The sequence below is a fragment of the Enhydra lutris genome, unplaced genomic scaffold, assembly GCF_002288905.1.
Source record: "Enhydra lutris kenyoni isolate GAN:26980312 unplaced genomic scaffold, ASM228890v2 scaffoldscaffold36, whole genome shotgun sequence".
In the NCBI taxonomy this organism is placed as follows: Eukaryota; Metazoa; Chordata; class Mammalia; order Carnivora; family Mustelidae; genus Enhydra; species Enhydra lutris.
In genome coordinates, this window is record NW_019154120.1 from 18,905,257 (window position 1) to 18,924,079 (window position 18,823).

General features: G+C 38.1%; 1 protein-coding gene across 2 annotated transcripts in view; it reads right to left on the minus strand.

The window, feature by feature from the left end:
* The window catches only part of LOC111154249 (WD repeat domain 7), a 364,619-nt gene that overhangs the window by 320,093 nt on the left and 25,703 nt on the right, over positions 1–18,823 (minus strand). The window contains exons 2-7 of one of the 2 annotated variants that reach the window (XM_022513750.1): positions 15,966–16,137; positions 11,956–12,062; positions 10,352–10,430; positions 7,048–7,222; positions 4,707–4,783; positions 3,542–3,661 (exon numbers count right to left, since the gene is read on the minus strand). In XM_022513750.1, the coding sequence (XP_022369458.1) occupies positions 3,542–3,661; positions 4,707–4,783; positions 7,048–7,222; positions 10,352–10,430; positions 11,956–12,062; positions 15,966–16,124 (717 nt within the window). In that variant the 5' untranslated portion in view covers positions 16,125–16,137. Of the gene's footprint in view, positions 1–3,541; positions 3,662–4,706; positions 4,784–7,047; positions 7,223–10,351; positions 10,431–11,951; positions 12,063–15,965; positions 16,138–18,823 lie in introns of both variants that reach the window. The other variant, XM_022513748.1, reaches the window with a different exon arrangement.

The following is an 18,823-nucleotide window of genomic DNA, read 5'->3' on the forward strand; positions in this document are numbered from 1 at the left end:
TTTAAGTAAGATACAGTGACATTTAAACTAAAAACAAGGGGCACCTGGGTGGCTCAGTCAGTTAAGCATCTGCCTTCAGCTCAGGCCATGATCCCAGGGTCCTGGGATGGAGCCCCAACTGTTAGGCTTCCTGCTCAGTGGGGAGCCTGCTTCTCCCTCTCCCTCTCAAACAAAATCTTTTAAAAACAGACTAAAATCAAAGCAAAACTTCTGGAAATACATTTAACAAACTCAGGCCTTTAAAATTCACTACCTCAAGTTAAAGACATTGTGTCAGTGAGCCATGGGGCTCGGTCACCTTCACCAGGGAAAACACAACAAGGGACCCAGCTGTGTGCCTCTCTGGGGTCAGGCATATAACAAGGGCAGGTGTGCTGCCTTACATAGGGACAGGGAATCCTTAGCCCTTCTTATCTAAAAGGAGGAATATTCTATGAAGAATTCCAAGTCACAGGGAACCAGCCTCTAGAATGCATGGTTCTGACTCCTGTTTTATTTCTACATCCAGTAACACTATTTCTAATAAACCTAGACATCAGAATATCTCTTTACTAATATGGGGATTACCTTACTTTATTTCATCCTGGGGCTGATGCACAGTAAATAGGAAGTTAAAAGACTGAGGTTTTGTTTTTTTTTTTTTAAGATTTTATTTATTTATCTGATAGACAGGGATCACAAGTAGGCAGGGAAGCAGGGAGAGAGAGAGAGGAGGAAGCAGGGCCCCCGCTGAGCAGAGAGTCCGACGTGGGGCTCGACCCCAGGACCCTGGGATCATGACCTGAGCTGAAGGCAGAGGCTTTAACCCACTGAGCCACCCAGGCACCCCAAGACTCCGTTTTATTATTTAATAATTCTCACATATAAATGTCAAGTCCCCTGTACCCCCCCCACCCCGCAAAAAGTCAAGTCAGCAACACAGGCTATCTAGTGCTTTGCATCTGTAAGGCACATCAAAGTTTACAAAGTCCCTTTATGTCATTATCTTTTAAGAGCCTTTTGAATGCAGGAGGCAGGAATTGCTATTCCATTTTACAGACAGCAAACTGACCCAAATAAGGGTTATATCACCCACTCAAGGTCACATGTCCAGTAATTCTAGAGCTAGGACTAAAAATCCTGGTCTCATAATTCCTAGAATAATTTTTCTACCACTTTCAATGATTTGTAAAAGTGTATTCTACAGTGCTAAAAAATTCAATGGCTTAGAATTTTTATTTTAGTTTTCTTTAAATAAAAAGCAAACTGCTTATACAGAGCCTTTTTGAAATTAAAACAAATCCTATCTGAATTTACCATGATTTGCTATATTAATCACTTATTACATTAACACTACAAGAATAGCCAAGACAAGTCTAAGAAAGAATGGAGACCACCCTCCAGCCTTATTATCTAAGAAAACAAACTGTAAAGCTTATAGAAAAGAAAACAATACAGTACTGATGCATAAACAGAAAAATCAACAAGTCCAGAAACAGATTCCAGTAATTACAGGAACAGAATGTATTATAAAGGCACAACAATAGAAAAGTGAATTATTCAACAAATGGCACCAGGCACTGGGGGTCCATCTGGAATAAAGGTAACATTGGATCTACATCTTGCAATTTATACAAAATAAATTCCAGATTAAATATTTGAAGATATATAAAGTAAAATTATACAAATATTAGGAAAAATGAATTTTTTTTAAAGCTCAGCTTGTGATGAGCCCTTTAGAACATCTAACAAATTGCTAGAACCCATAAAAGATGATAATCTAACCATTTAAGATAAGAAACTTCTTTTTGGCAATAAGTATTTGGGAAAGTCATTCTATTCAGTTAGTAGTACTATCTTAATGTTGTTTTACTATGCATTTCCCTGATGAATGAAGCTGAGCACCTTTCTATACATTTATTAGCCACCAGCTTTCTTTTTTATGAAACGTTTTTATCCATTTTCCTATTGGATTCTTTTTGTTCTATTCTCACATACTTACGTGAGAACAGAATGCTTATTATGAACACACCAGAAATGGTATTAGATACTGCCCCTGCAGAGGGGAAGGAAAAGTACGATGGGAAAAAGATGTGTTAAATTGTGTCCTCCTACACTCCGAGTTTATTACTATTTGCATGTGCTTTCGTTTTTAAGACAAAGGAAGGATCCCGTGTACTCACGGTAACTGCCAGGGCTAGCTTCTCCTCTCTAATCTTATTCAGCAGTAGTAGCTGTTGATACAGTTAAGCGAGGATACGGTTAAGGTGCTGCCTGCCGCCCTGGCCTGTCTGGTCAGTCACAGCCCGTCCCCTGTGAGGCAGTGTCACATGGCAGTAAGGAGAGCAGCTGCGGAGCTCAGGCTGGCAGAGCTGATGCCCGGCAACTCCACCAGCGCCTGAACACGCTCAGTCGAGCTTCCTGTGCCCCCTACACCTCACTTGCCTCATGTGCAAAATAAGGAAAGCAGTAGCTCCTACTGCAGCCAGCAGCCTCTGCGACTGCCCCGACCTGGTAGCCAAAGCCTTCTGTCATCCTCTCCCCTGAGCTCGCTGGGATTTTGTGACGTTTCTAGACAACAAACCGGGGGAGAAGTGGTTACACTGCAGTCCCGAGAAGAGGTGGGTCATGGCTACAACCCCTCTTGCTTGCTTACTACTCTGAAGGAAGACTGTTCCCAGGCTGTGAGGGGCCTACATGCAGGGAACTAATGTCTCCAGCCAACAGTCCGCTGGATGTAAAGCCTGCTAACCAGTAAGTGGGGAAGCTTGCAAGCAGAACCGCCCTACGTGACTCCTGCGAGGACACTGCGATCCTGGCTCCCACCTTGACTGCAGCCTGTGGGAGACCCCGAGCCAGAGGCACCCAGCTAAGCCATGCCCAGACTGAGCACCCACAGCTCGGGCTGTGATACATGAACCAGAGGGGGATTGATAAACATGTATGGTTTTAAATTGCTAAATTTTGTAGTAATCTGTTATGCAGGATTAGGTGACTGATACACCACCCCTCAGAGAGCTACGAGGATTAAAAGAAACAGTACATGGAAAGCTTTGAAATATATGCTAGGCACAAGTAGTCAAAACATGCTGGTTCTTTTTCTGTTATGGAAATACTGGAGTCTGGCAAGGTGGAAGTAATAAACTCTTTTCATCATTAGCTCTCCAGTGATGCAGGAAGGCCTTCCCAAATCCAACAAGTTGAACAGAATGGCCATTGGGAATAACAACAAACTACAAAGATAGGTCAGCCTGCAGAAAATTCACCACTGCTGCTTATGTTGTACTGAGGAAATAATGACTGAAACAGTAGCAAAAGGTAGACATTAAGATCAATGAAAAAATAATCATTAACAGAATCATTCTATAACTCAGAACAAAAAAGGTTAACGATATATAACCAAATCCCAACACCTACAAATTTGATATCAAAATCACATATGAATTCCAAAGGGTTAAAATATTCTTAGACCAAGCTCTTCCTTATAATTATCTTTGGAAGTCTAATAAACCAACACTTCGAGGGGTAAAAATACAGCTTCTTACTTATGTGGCTATCTTACCCTCCAGTATCTGGAGCACACAACCAAAAGTGACCTTTGTGTGAATGCACAAAAAGAAATGCTTTGGCAATTCTGACAATAAATTGGTTTGGACTCCTCCTCAAATATTGGCTCAGTATCCTGAAAAGAATAAGATATGTAAAACGTTAGGAATGGTTTGGTTGTCGGTTAAAATTATCATACAATAATAAAAATAAATAAAATGGAAGAAAGATATCACTTGATATATTCACCATTTTAGCCTCTCATGTAAGAACCAAGGTAACAAAAATACTCTCCAAACACAACCAGGCACAGTATCTTGACACAAAGCTACTCAAGATTAAAATGCTGATGACAATCAGTGTCAACACCGTGGCAATAACAGATAAGACAAGTTTGAGTCAATCCTAAATTCTGTATCTATATGTCCTTCTAGGTTAAAAAAAAAAAAAACAAAAAACAAACAAAAAAAACAACTAATCGGGGCACCTGGGTGGCTCAGTGGGTTAAAGCCTGCCTTCGGCTCAGGTCATGATCTCAGAATCCTGGGATCGAGCCCCGCATCGGGCTCTCTGCTCCGCAGGGAGCCTGCTTCCTCCTCTCTCTCTGCCTGCCTCTCTGCCTACTTGTGATCTCTGTCTGTGAAATAAATAAATAAAATCTTTAAAAAAAAAAACAACTAATCAATTCCTCCAGGTCCTCCCCCAATTTGAGTGTGTGAAAATTCAGTAGCTGTAGAGATTAGCATCGATACTGTCGGAATACTGATCTGCCGTTCCTATTGACAGAGTTACAAGGAATTCAAGCCCAAACAACAGAGAGAGAACTAAAATTGGCTTTATGTACTTTTTGTGTTGGTTTGCTTTGTTTTTTTCCCTCAAGCAAACTCTCTCTTTACTTTAGTAGAGGCAACTGAGGAAAATGCCAGCTCTTCTGTGTTTCTCTACTTTATATCTTGTACAGCATGTTTCTCTACTTCATATCCTCAAAAGAGCAGATGTCTGTCATCAAAAGCAAAAAACATAAAACACTTACAGAGACAACATACCAGGGGATGTTCTAGTACTATGTCAATAAGGTTCTCGAAAAAGAATAGTTTTCTCCTGGCCCTTTAGGAAAAAAGGGGGAGGGGCCTATCACTGCTAAAATTGAAGACTCAGGAAGAACAGAGCATCTGTCTCACCTGCATGCCACTTATTTCAGAGGTAACGATCCAGACCTTCAAGATGCCCGTCGCTGAGAGTGCGACCACAGTGTCCTCTAAGTCGAGAGGGACCAAGAAACCAAGGTTACAAATATAATACCCTTTTTTTGCAAATAGTAATATGGCTCGTATTAATAATAATGCTTTTTAACTGGTGTAAAAGCATAATTCTATATTTCATGAAATAACAGAAGCCAGATTTTGAAACAAATTTGAAATTCAAGGAAAAGTTGTTTGCAGCTACTTCAATTTTTTTTATTTCTAATCAACCAGCTTTTAATCATTTCAAATGTTCCTGATCACTATGATTACTCGATGATTCAACAAAGAATTTTTATTCTTCAACATTCACTTTTAAGTATTTGTCACGGATGAACACACTCACTTGACATCTTGAAGACACTCATTTCCCCACTGTCCCACCCACTTTGCCTGACTTCTAGACATTCTATGGCACATTACACCCTGTAGAGACTGTGATCAAGAGAAGACATGATCTAAACACAAAATGCATAAGCTGTGGGTAAGAAAGCAGTCACAGCATACATGAAACATACATGAAACTCTGAGAGCAGAGACACTAGAAGCACTCTCACCTGGGCTCCAGAGGAAGCCCTGAATGAGGGCTGAGATTTGAAATGAGATTTGAAAATCTCTTCACTAACTACCCGATAAACTGTGGATGACTTAACTAACCTGTCTTTAGTTCAATAAGCAAATACAAATGAGTAACAACAGTACCTAGTGTAACGGGTTGCTATGAGAATGAAGACACACCACAGGTAGAGCACTCAGCATGTCAGTCAAGATGAGTTATTACTATTCTAAAAAAGAAACATTTGCGGTCCTTAACTAAAAACTTCCCTGTATTACACAGTTCTCCAGACAATGTAAGGCTCTGGGATGCAGTGATTACAAGTCATGAGCCTGGCCAGAGACACTAACGACTGCTCACAAATCTGTCAATTTATAGTAAAGTGGAATATCCCAATACAGCTAAAATTCTCAAATATCCAAAGACTAGAATACGGTAAATGCAGATTAATATTCTTGCAAGTTTATAAACTGGTAATATTTAGAACTGCATGCACAGCACAAAAGTTTTCATCGGTGACAGCCTATCCTGCTCCAACCAGAGTAAGTACATGTATATCTGAAATGGAAATCGTGCAAAAATTCAAAAAATGCAAACTGCTTGTCACAAATATAGTCCTTTCTTAAAGAAAACATGGCTTGTAACTGAGATTACAGGTGAACTAATAATGAGTTCCCTATTGCCTGGAAAATGAAGTTGAATCTCTTTTTCACTGCTATGCTCTTGAATAAAGCAGTAATTCTCTAACAGGCATTAAAAAGCCTCTACTTAAGAAGGTCCCAGATTACAGAAGCCTGTTCAGGTTTATTTCACTGAACATCTCCCAAATATATGTGACCACAGAATCCTCCTTTTTCACTAATACCTGTTAACAAATTTCAGAACCAATACCCTGCAGACAAGCCCTTGGGAAGTGCTGCAAATCCATCTACTCTGTTTCACAGCCACTGTTGGACCCCAGACCTGCACCACCCTCGACTGGGGTATTAAAATTCTCTCCCATCTAAACCATTCTCAACAATGCCACCAAAGTGATGCTTAAAACACAAGTCCCAGAGCACCTGGGTAGCTCACTTGGTTGAGCATCTGCCTTTGGCTCAGGTCATGATCTCAGGGTCCTGGCATCGAGCCCCCAACATCAGGCTCCCTGCTCAGTGGGGAGCCTGCTTCTTCCTCTCCCTCTGCGTCTCACCTCATGGTCACTTTCTCTCTCAAATAAATAAATAAAATCCTTAAAAAAATGAAATAAAACTTAAGTCCCTTCGAGCATTCTTACCAGAGGCTGTCCAACAACTACAGCAAGGACCAGAAAGCTAGCACTCATGGATCAATTGAGCACACTGGCTGTTTTTTGTAAATAATGTTTTAATAGAACACACACAGGCTCATTCACTTCCACACTATGTGCTTTTGTGCTATCCTGGCGGAACGGAGTAACTGAAACACATCACATGGACTGCAAACCCTAAAATATTTAGTATGTGGTCCTTCACGGGAGAAGTCTACCAATCCCTGATCTACAGGACGAAACGTAAGTTCCCTAGCTAGCACACAAGGCCCTTCTTGATCTGCCCCCCATCAACTCTGCCAACCACAGATGCCCCCACTCCTTCCCTCAAACTTATGTTTTATGCTTATGAAATGTATCATATATGATACAGAACTCTATAGTAAGTACCTATCATGTCAGGGCTCCGAAGTCCCTAAAGGGCATCACACACTGACCTTGTGTTCGGTGGGATCGGATAATACTCATGGAGCTAATCCAGTCTGGAGAGATCTTTGATACTAAGGAGTATAACACCTCAAGGCTGGTGGCATCCACAACGAGGATTTCAGGATAGTGGCCATGGCATAAAAGCCTTCCTTCCCTCTGATTTCCAACAGAAAACTGGTAGAACTAAAAGGGAAAAGAGTTTTAAATGTTCTCCTTTACTTCTGAGACTTAATTCACAAGCACTCATCATGCTTATTATGGCACTCAATTTCCCCAGTACCAGACAGGTGCTATATGGCACTTATTATAGGTGTCTATGTATGTATACACAATCCACCAAATTACATTGATATTTTAAAATATCTCACAAAAATTACTCTTCCTAACATCCTCCCTTTTGAATAATTCTGGAGCAGAAGTCACAGTAATTCTTCATTTTTAATCCTCCTATAGCATCTAAAACAGAACTGTTGAATGAATTCATAAAACACCTCAATAAAATCAACTTCACAGATCAAAGCAAAAGGAATCTTTTCACAAGGCAAAGCAAAAAATATGAATTTTAGATGAATGGGAATAGGTGGGTATAGGCTTATAATTATTAGTTATGACCAAATAAAATTTAGAAGATGACTGCTATTCAAACATGTTACAATCAGCAGGAAATTCTAAGTAATCTAAGTGTGTTATCTCAGACTAAAGTATGAGACAACCATATAAATCATCCCATAATCCACATTTATATTTTGTGGAAGATAAACAGAGGAAGAACGAATACAATCATGACCTACATGTTACTCATCCCAAATATAATTCAAAAGGAAAAGACAGGCTTCTACCAACCAAAGAGCAGAGGAAGAATAACTAGCAAAACAAGACTAACAACTTCTCAAAGGACCTGTCTCCCACTAGCTTAAAAAAAAGGGGGGGGGGACCTCTCCTAGTGGAATAATTCTCCTAGAAGATTACTAACAGATGAAGACATCTAATAACCAGACTACTGCTTCCCAAAGCACACAAATCACATGACAGCACGCTAGACTGAGCACAAAGGGCAATCCTATAACCATTCCACAATGAGGGAAATAACTAAGGACCCTTGGTCCAGTCTGCTCCCACACTCATCAGTCCTGTTCTCAGGCTCAACACTGCGTGTGAAGAAATACAGTCTTCTCTCAACTATGGGGTACCCTGTATAACAAGAATCACTTCTTCAACATAAACGCTGATCACAGAGCACATTAACTCGGTGTAAGGTGGCACCGCTAAGACTCCAAGAGGGGAGGTCTAACAGAACACAGACAACCACAGAGGGCATCTCTAGATCTTAGAAGGTTGATTCCCAAAACAGGACACACAACCTGGAGGTCCCAGGGACTGCCAGGCACTCTCACATGATTATGTGACAAGAGAGATCCCTGACACATCTAAGGGGAGAGGGTCGAGGAGGAAAAGATGGGTGCACAGAAGCAAATTCTGTCAATATCCACCTGACACCAGCCAGGAGAGACATGTGCACCGCAGGCAGGAGAAGAGCTCTCTTCTGGGGGCAGGGATATTTTATTCGCCTTGCCTGATAAATGCCTCTCACCTTTTACTTTAAAGACACACTATAAAAAAAGAATACAGTATAACTGTCACCGCATTAAAATAAAAAAAAATAATAAAGTTATACTCTCAAATAATCTTCTGACACCTAAACTCAGCTTCCCAGACACTGTCATACTAGCAAACAAAGTATCCTGAATGGAGAAACAATTTTTCCAAATATTAAAAAGGGATCGCCCAGGTGATAATTCAGTAAGTTGGCATCTCCTTGTGATTTCAGTAAGTGCCAGTGTGACCACAGTTTACCATTTCTGCTTATACAAACAACTCGCTCTTGAACCTGAGAGAGTGAAGATCACACAGGAAACAACTGTCCCACACGAGTGAACCTGTCAAAGAGCTGCTTCTACTTAGAGATGGCTGCCAAGTTAACTGCAGGACCTAATACAGGATCTGAGAAAGAACACTCACTAAAAATAAGCTGAATAAACAAAGAATTCTTCCTAAAATGTAAACCAAAAGCTTTTAAATCATGGAATTATACAACAGTTAAAATGTTTATTTCCAATGAGTTCAAGACACAAAATAAATTTCTCTATATAAAGTCACTAACCGTATATCATTTATTATCCATTTTCTCTATAGACCTTGATGACTCATCATATGATAAAAAATAAATAACATATGCCCCTTGAATAGAAAGCATACACTCTAACAACACTGAAGAAGCAATTTTTAAAAGGCCTTTCTAAGGGTAAGAAAGAGTTAAAAAAAAAAAGACTTTATTATACAACCCACCACCTCAACCGGAAACATTTTCCATCGCTTTTCTAATTTTTGTTGGCACAAGTTTTCTTTCCCTACAAATGACTGTATTTGTTTGAGGGAGGCAGTATGATGTAATTGAAAGAAGAGAAAGATAAACCTGATTTGGGATCCTGGTGCCAGGAATGACTCACTGTGAGACTGGGACAAGTCATTTAATCACTCTGGGTCTCAGCTTCTTTCTATGTAAAATAGTATACTCCTATCTCATTTGTAAGGCTATGGGGAAAACTAAATGAAACACCATAAAAGAAATGCCTACACAATAAGTGCTCAGCAAAAGTTCTCTTCTCTTCCCTCTCCTGCCCCATTCAGAACACAAATGATATTTTCAGTGGACTTGAGATTTTCCCAATATTCAACAGAGTAAATGATGCATAAATTGAAGCACCAAAAAAACTTGATTATGAAAGAGTAAGAAGGGATAGCAGGAATAGAAGTCAGAAACTATAAATTCCTATGTAAATTCTTGTATAAGGAAGACATATGAAATAGTCATTTCTTCAACAGTTAGAAAGTCAAAAAAATGTACCCAAGGACCAACTGCACAAGTAATAAACAGGTATGACCTGTAAAGTGGGTCCATTTGTGTCAAGCTTGAACGGAACCACAAAGGCTTTAGCATGAGAGAATTCATTACGTAGGATCTAAAGGACGGATCCAACTAATAAAGGGGCTCTCACTTGGGTAATCAGTTACCATGGCAGCGGTATGGCTTACTCCCCGACCTTTCTTCGTGAGTATCCTCTACTAAATATGTCCCCCACTATGCCATCTGATGAGGAATATTTGTACTACCCCAACTGTAGTCTTCTTGTCCTGTTACTCATCTCGACCCATTTTTCATATAAAAATTAAGGATCAATGTTTAAAAAACATTTAATTGTATACCTGTAATAAGTTGTGCTGACTTGGGCAGTTATGGAAATAGATACTAACCTGTATGCCTGTATGTGTGCAGGCTAATTTTGTAAACTCAATACATCTGCCATCATTCACGTCCCAGAGACACATCTCTCTATAAAACAAAAATAGCTAACTTTATTTCTGATTTTTAGAAGTACTGTCAAACTTTGTCACAGTGCTCTAATATTAATCTTTCACTAAAACTGATATATTTCAGGGAAAAGTAGTGTATAATCATAATGCTGTTTGTGAAAAATTCTGGTCCTCACTCACCATCCCAACCTCCCCTCCAAGCCCCCCATCCCCTCCTGATCCACATTCTTTCTGGGCACAGGGTAGGACTGCACTTCCTGGCTCCCTTTTGGTTGGTAAAACCTTGTGAGTAGTTCTGGCCACAACTGACACAAGGGCCTCCAGAACTTTCCTGCTCCCTCCATTCCAGACAGTGTCTGCTTCTGTCAGTGGTTGCTCCCTTCACCCTCAACCTCCAAGTAAGGATAATAGTGAAACAGAGCCCCAAATGATATACCAGGGTCAAGTGACAAAAACAAGAAATAAAGTGTTAATTTAAAACACCAAGATTTTCCATTAGTTATCAGCACAGCTAGAAAATTTAGCACAACACAAAGAAAAATTAAGGTCAACTTAATTCCAAACCTATCTGAATTAAATGTAATATTCCAATTTTAATCCAGTATTTATTGCATACATCTTATCAAGTACATAACAAAAAAACCTTCTACCTCAAACTAAAGATAGGACATCCAAAATTAGAAATATCAGTATGTCTCTGTCTTTTAAAGAAATAAGCTTTATTTAACAGAAGTCAACATTAGGAAAATGCGTGATGCTAATATTCTCAGGGCTTTCTTCAAGATGCCCTTTCATATATTTCACATGGTATGAAACAGTTTTTCAAAGGATGGTCAATCTTATTTAGAATACACATGCTAATATGAATTATCATTTAATTGACCAAAAGGGTCTATATTTTTACCTGATGCTGCCTCTTCTTGTTATCATTACATAAGGTTCTTTATAAGTTCACAAATTATGGGGGGTTAATGGGGGAGGGAATAACTTCTTAGATATTTCTCTTCTAGGTCCCCAACTCCCCTCAATAACATATTATGTACATAATTTTCTATGCACCAGAAAAGTTTAAAACTCCTCACTCTGAACCCTACAACTATTATCTAATGATTTCTCTCTTTCTAAAGGCAACTTATATTCTAAGACTCAGGAATATATAATTACCTTATGTATGAACATTAGTATATGAACTTTGCATGGCTTCATCTTCCAAATTTATGCTAGCCTATCCATCATTCAGTTGTCTGCCAGCTCAGTAAAAAGACCGTGGGCATTAGTGATCAAGCTTTAACTAATAAGGTATACTGAGTTTCTCAAAAGCAAGGCAAAAACATAATCATAAATTATGATAAAAGTATTACAAAGATCATTAATAAAGACAAAACTTACATTTATAAAACCATATTCCAAATATCTTTAAGTTCAAACAACTGAAGCATTTATTTCAAAGATAATTCAAAAGAAAAAAATACTCTATTCACTAATACACTGGTACTATTTGCAATAAAGACTTATGAGGAAAAAAGTGAATAAGAAGTACTTGCCCACTTTCAGATGCACTCACGATATACTGTTTGTCGCTAGAAGCACAAGCTTTAGACAAACAGGTGATTGAGGCTGTGTGACCAAACAACAGTGCTCGAGGATTAACCTAGAAATACACAATATGTTGATATAAGTACCAAATTTTTAAAAATTAAATTTTAGGACTCCTGCGAAATATTCAATATAAATATACAGATACCGATTTGAGAAGAATTGCTCAAAACACCAAAAACTGAGAGTAAACAACAATGACCCTCACCTATTTAATGCTCATAATCATCCTACCAGGTAAGTTCTGAAGTCAGAATTGGAGCACCAAAAGATAACACTGTTTGCTCAACACATACAGGGAGTGACAGAGCTGGAGGTCAAACGAGGGCAGTCTTACGCACTAAACTACAGTGTACTGAATAATCAGATTAAGAATATGAATCAGTAATAAAATAATTGAACCCCACTCATTTTTTAAATAATATGCTCATTGACCTGAAAATATAGAGTCTCTAGATTAACACACTCAAAACTCAAAAAAAATAGAGGATGGGCACTCTCCCAAATGCTGGTAGCAACATTAACTACCAGGAATGAAGAATGACCTTCACAGAGCAATGATTTAGTGACACAGTTTCTTACAGAAAAAATGGCTTAATACCCACTATTCTAAAATACTGGCAATCAGCCCCCAAATTTATCCACTTTGTTTCAAGTGACACGTTATTATTTCAGGTTACTTCAGGGCCTTAGGTTATTTCAGGATATATTTTTCAATTAAATATTTAATACATGCAAATAACATTTATAATATATGTATGTAAGACATAAAGAATACATTAAATAGCCACATACTCAATACCCAATTAAAAGAATAGAATATAACAAAGTCCCTTTGTACCCATCCTGGTGACCATTTTACAAACAATTTATCCTAATTTATTAGTAAAGCTAAACCGTTCAAAATTAAATATTCCACAGGAAGAGTACTGATACTGTTCTGGTATATAACAACTGAAGAGATTTTCCAAATAAAATTCATTCTAGTCATCTTTCGTACAATTACAATTAAGAGAAAATTTCAATCTTTTTTTGCTTAGTTATATAATATGCCTTTTTTTCCTCAAAGGCTAAATTTCTATTTTAATTACCTAAGAATCAACCATTGTTTATAGTTAGAATGGACCTGGAAAATTTCCCATGCAGCCAAAATTTTCTCATACATCCAACCCCACCTCCACATAGAGATTCAGCAGTCTTCTACTAAAAACTATGCTCTTGGTCAATTATTTAATTTCTCCCAAGAAAATCAACTTAACCAAAAGTTTTATTTCCAATGTACATGGCTTTGTTGGGAAATTCCACTTTCAGCCATACCAAGTACCTAGAACTAGACTTTACTCCCACCATAATCTAGAAAAATAAAAAATGTTGAATGAAGTATAAACATCCCTGATCATTGTAATAGAGACAATAAAATTTCTGACAAAATTCAGTATCTTTTCATAATCAAAAACTCTTAACAAAATGAATATAGAAGGAATATACCTCAACTTTATAAAGGCAATATATGACAGCTCACAGCTAACAAGATACTCAACAGTGAAAAGCTAAAAGCCTTTCTTCTAAGATCAGGAGTAAGACAAGAATATTCACTCTTGCTACTGCTACTCAACATAGTACTGAAAGTCTAAGCCAGAGCAATGAGGCAATAATTGCCTAATAAATATTGCCAAAATAAATAAAAGGCATCCGAATCAGAAAAAAAGAAGTAAAATTTTCTCTGTTTGCAGATGACATGATCCTATATATCTTAAGGACTCCACCAAAAGACTGCTAGAACTAATCAACAAATTGAGTAAAGTTGCAGGATACAGAATAAACATACAAAAATCAGTTGCATTTCTATACACTAACAATAAAATAGCTAAAAGAGAAATTAAGAAAGTAATCACATTTAAAATAGAATCAAAAAGAATAAAATGCGGTTGACCCTTGTACAAGTAGAAATCTAGAAAAATCTAGAAAAAGACTACTGGAACCAAGAGTGGAATACAGTACAGTCACAGTTCACAAGTTAAAATACCAAAAAACAGGGGTGCCTGGGTGGCTCAGTGGGTTAAGCCACTGCCTTCGGCTCGGGTCATGATCTCAGGGTCTTGGGATCCAGTCCCGCATCAGGCTCTCTGCTATAAAATCTTTTAAATAAATAAATAAATACTAACAATGAACATTTGTAAAATAAAACCAGAATATATGGCTCTGCCACCCATCTTCAGATGAAAGCAAAAGAAAAACCAAACAAACAAAAAAAAACCCCAACAACAACAAAAGAACTGTGTAAATGAAACTATATTTTCTTTTCTTTTCTTTTTTTAAGATTTTATTTATTTATTTGACAGAGATCACAAGTAGACAGAGAGGCAGGCAGAGAGAGAGGGGGAAGCAGACTCCACATATCATTACATGCATATGAAATGCCCAGAACAGGTAAACCTACAGAGGAGTTATATTTGGGATATGGGATATTTATCATATCAAATTAACATCCTTACATATATTGCACATTCTAAAAAGAGATAGAAAACAGATTGGTGGTTGCCTTGGGAGGAAATGGGGGTATTGGGAATGATATCTAAAAAGTACAGGGTATGTTTCTGAGGAAATGAAAATGTTATAAAATTGACTCTGGTAATGTACACTTTACTTATTTATTTTTTTTAAAGATTTTATTTATTTATTTATTTGAGAGGCAGAGATCACAAGTAGGCAGAGAGGCAGGCAGAGAGAGAGGTGGAAGCAGGCTCCCCGCTGAGCAGAGAGCCAGATGCGGGGCTCCATCCCAGGTCCCCAGGATCATGACCCGAGCCAAAGGCAGAGGCTTTAACCCACTGAGCCACCTAGGCGCCCCTACACTTTATTTTTTTAATTCAATTTATTTAAACTAAAGAAACAAAAAACAAAAACAATTCACCCATTTTTCCCACCCCCACTCCCACCTCTGGCAACTACCAATCTGTTCACTCTGAGCTTCATTTTAAATATATATATATATATATATTTTTTTTTTTTCAGATTTCACATATAAGAGAGATCATACAGTATTTGCATAGAGTATTTGTCTTTCTCTGTCTGACTTATATCACTTAGCATGATGCCCTCTAAGGTCTATCCACATCCCAAACGGTAGGATTTCATTCTTTTTTATGGTTGAATAATATTCCTGTGTGTGTGTGTGTGTGTGTGTGTGTGTGTGTGTGTGTATGACACAATTTCTTTAAATGAGTGAATTGTATGGTATGTGAATTTTATCTCAATAAGGCTGTAACAAAAACAAAAAATATTACTTAAAAGATCAACCTGCTTGCCCTATATTCCATGCTGGCTACCACCCCATTTTCTCTGTTACCCTTTACAGAAAAATCCCTGGGGAAATTTGCCAGAGAGGGAGATTAAAAATATGGGGGGAAAGGAGAATAAATCCTGAGGTGTTTTAACTAGAATTGGAGGTATTAGTGTGAACTCTGTGTGTGTGTGTGTGTGTGTGTGTGTATTCCCAACTCCTACTTCCCTAGTCTGTCCACTGTGAAGGCCTAGGAGCACAACACACTGAACACTCCACAGTAGGAAAGAATGGCCATATATACAACTAAATTTATGTTTTATAAAAAGTTTTGCTCTCTTCGAGACATTCACCCTAGAAGGTATAAATGTCCAAAACTATTTTTTAATACCTTTTTGGATGCTTGCTTCAGTATTTGGATAAACACCTTTTGAAAAGTTTTAAATATAACATATTAAGCCACTTAGGGTAAATATAACAACTGAAAATAACCAAAAACCAGCAGAAGTCAATTCTGATGAATAATACAAATTATCAACCTGCATAATAGCAATTTGAATCAAAACATATTTCACAGAAAATATATTACGAGGGCAAATATTATTCTGAGACTATTGTTTTCTCTTAAGCAGCTCCTTGTGTCTAAAACATACAATAGGCATTTCAAATACTCACTTCTAATTCTATCGAAAGATCCCAGAGACATATTTGTCCGTCATGGCATCCAGTTACAATTGTGGTCCCGTCGTCTGTTAAAAGTACTGCTGAGATGCAATGTGTTGGTGCTTTGCGACCCCAAAGAACAATGGGTAGGACAAGGCTGTTTCCTGCCATTGTGTTTTCAAACCTGGAAATGTTGTAAGAATAACGTCAAATATTACAATAATTCCTTCTAAAACATACATTTGCATTATGAATCCAAGTTGAATGTCCTAAGTACCAAAAATTCTCCTGAATATATATGATATATATATGATACACATATATGAAAATACATAAAATTTCATTTTGTATATATAATCTAATTAAAATCTTAGTTAATTCTCATAATAAATCATGCATCAAGTACTATGGCCATGCCCCTTTCACAGATAGAGACACTGAGTCTGAAGGAGTCAGAAGGTGAAAAGCAAAGTAACGGAGCCCAAATCAAAAGCCAGGCGGCCTGACTTCGAAACCTAAGATCTTATTCACCCTGCTAGGCTACCAATGACATGTAAGGTCTAGAAATTTGTTAGATCTCCAAACCAGTAACAGATGCCAATGTCCAAGAAAAACTCAGTGTTGTTTCACAGTGTGCTAAACATTAAAAAGAGGATATTCAGTGGAAAACTCATTCATCTATATTTACTACAAACCTATTATGTCTCAAGATCATCAATGTCTTCTACTGTAAATTCTGAAACTTCAGGGAAAAGGGTTTCTTTTTAAGTGTATATGGGAGTACGGGAGAGCACAAATACAAGGAATTATTCTTCATAGGACAAAATCAAGACCTAGTTGGTGAAACAACCAGATTTAAGTGTTATAAACTGTATGGCTAAAAACTAAATACTAGTTCAGAGAAGTTAGAGAGAAATGAAAAATGGAATAATCAAAGAGGGCTCCAAAAAGACTGCCAGATCCCATGAGACACTAGGTGGTCACCTATAGGGCTTGACAAACAGTCAATCAGAAATGGTCACTGCAGTGAATTTTTCTGCCCCAAATTTTTAAGTGACAACAAATGATGTATGTATAATCATAGACCCTTTAGAATGCTAAGACAGCCCATGAAATTTTCAGAAATACTTAAAGGAATAACCATTTTCTGTGAAGAAAACTAGTTTGATAGCCATGGTCTTATTGTTAGCTGCTTCCAACAAGACTTCTTTAAACCACTACCTCACTTAAAAAAGAAAAAATAAACAAAAATAAAAACTAAAACTAAAGTCGCTTTTAAAGAATAGTCACTGGGTGAGGTGCCTGAGCGGCTCAGACAGTTAAGCATCCCAGGCTTTTTTTTTTTTTTAATATTTATTTATTTATTTATTTATTTAATTTTTTAAATTGACATATAATGTATTATTAGCCCTAGGTGTACAGGTCTGTGACTTGTCAGGCTTACACACTTCACAGCACTCATCATAGCACATACCCTCCCCAATATCCATAACCCCCCCACCCTCTCCCTAGGCCCTCCGCCTGGCAACCCTCAGTTTGTTTTGTGAGATTAAGAGTCTCCTATGGTGGGGCGCCTGGGTGGCTCAGTGGGTTAAAGCCTCTGCCTTCGGCTCGGGTCGTGATTCCAGGGTCCTGGGATCAAGCCCCGCATCGGGCTCTCCGCTCAGCAGGGAGCCTGCTTCCTCCTCTCTCTGCCTGCCTCTCTGCCTCCTTGTGACCTCAGTCTGTCAAATAAATAACTAAATAAATCTTAAAAAAAAAAAAAAACCTCTTAAAAAAAAAGAGTCTCCTATGGTTTATCTTCCTCCCGATGCCATCTTGTTTCATTTTTTCCTTCCCTACCCCCCAAACCCCCTACGTTGTCTCTCAAATTCCTCATATCAGGGAGATCATATGATAATTGTCTTTCTCTGATTGACTTATTTTGCTCAGCATAATACCCTCTAGTTCCATCCACATCATGGCAAATGTAAAGATTTCATTTCTTTTGATGGCTGCACAGTATTCCATTGTGTGTGTATATGTGTATATATGTATATACACACACATACATACATACATACCACATCTTCTTTATCCATTCATCTGTTCATGGACATCTAGGTTCTTTCCATAGTTTGGCTATTGTGGACATTGCTGCTATAAATATTCGGGTGCACGTGGCCCTTCGGATCACTACATTTGTATCTTTAGGGTAAATACCCAGGAGTACAATTGCTGGGTCATTGGGTAGCTCTATTTTCAACTTTTTGAGGAACCTCCATGCTATTTTCCAGAGTGGTTGCACTAGCTTGCATTCCCACGAGCAGTGTAGGAGGGTTCCCCTTTCTCTGCATGCTCACCAGCACCTGTCATTTCCTGACTTGTTAATTTTAGCCATTCTCACTGGTGTGAGGTGGTATCTCATTGTGGTTTTGATTTGTATTTCCCAGATGCTGAATGATGTGGAGCTCTTTTTCATGAAGCATCCACTCTTGATTTCAGCTCAGGTGGTGATCTCAGGGTCCTGGGATTAAGCCCTGCATTGGGCTCAGCCGTGGAACCTGCTTAATATTCTCTCTCTTCCTCTCCCTCTGCCCTTTCCCTTCCTCATGCACTTACACTCTCTCTCTACCATCCCATTTTCTCTGTTACCTTTTACAAGAAAAATCCCTGAAGAATACTGCCAAAGAGGAAGGTTAAAAATATTGGGGGGGGGGAGGAGAATAAATTCTGAGGTATTCTACTAGAATTGGAGGTATTAGTGTGAAAAAAAAAAAAACTCACTGGAAAGAAAATGAGGCAAGTAAAAACTCTAAAAATCTATATTACTTAAATCTTTTATTTTTTATTAGAATACATGACTTTCATCATTTTGCATCCCCCAAAAC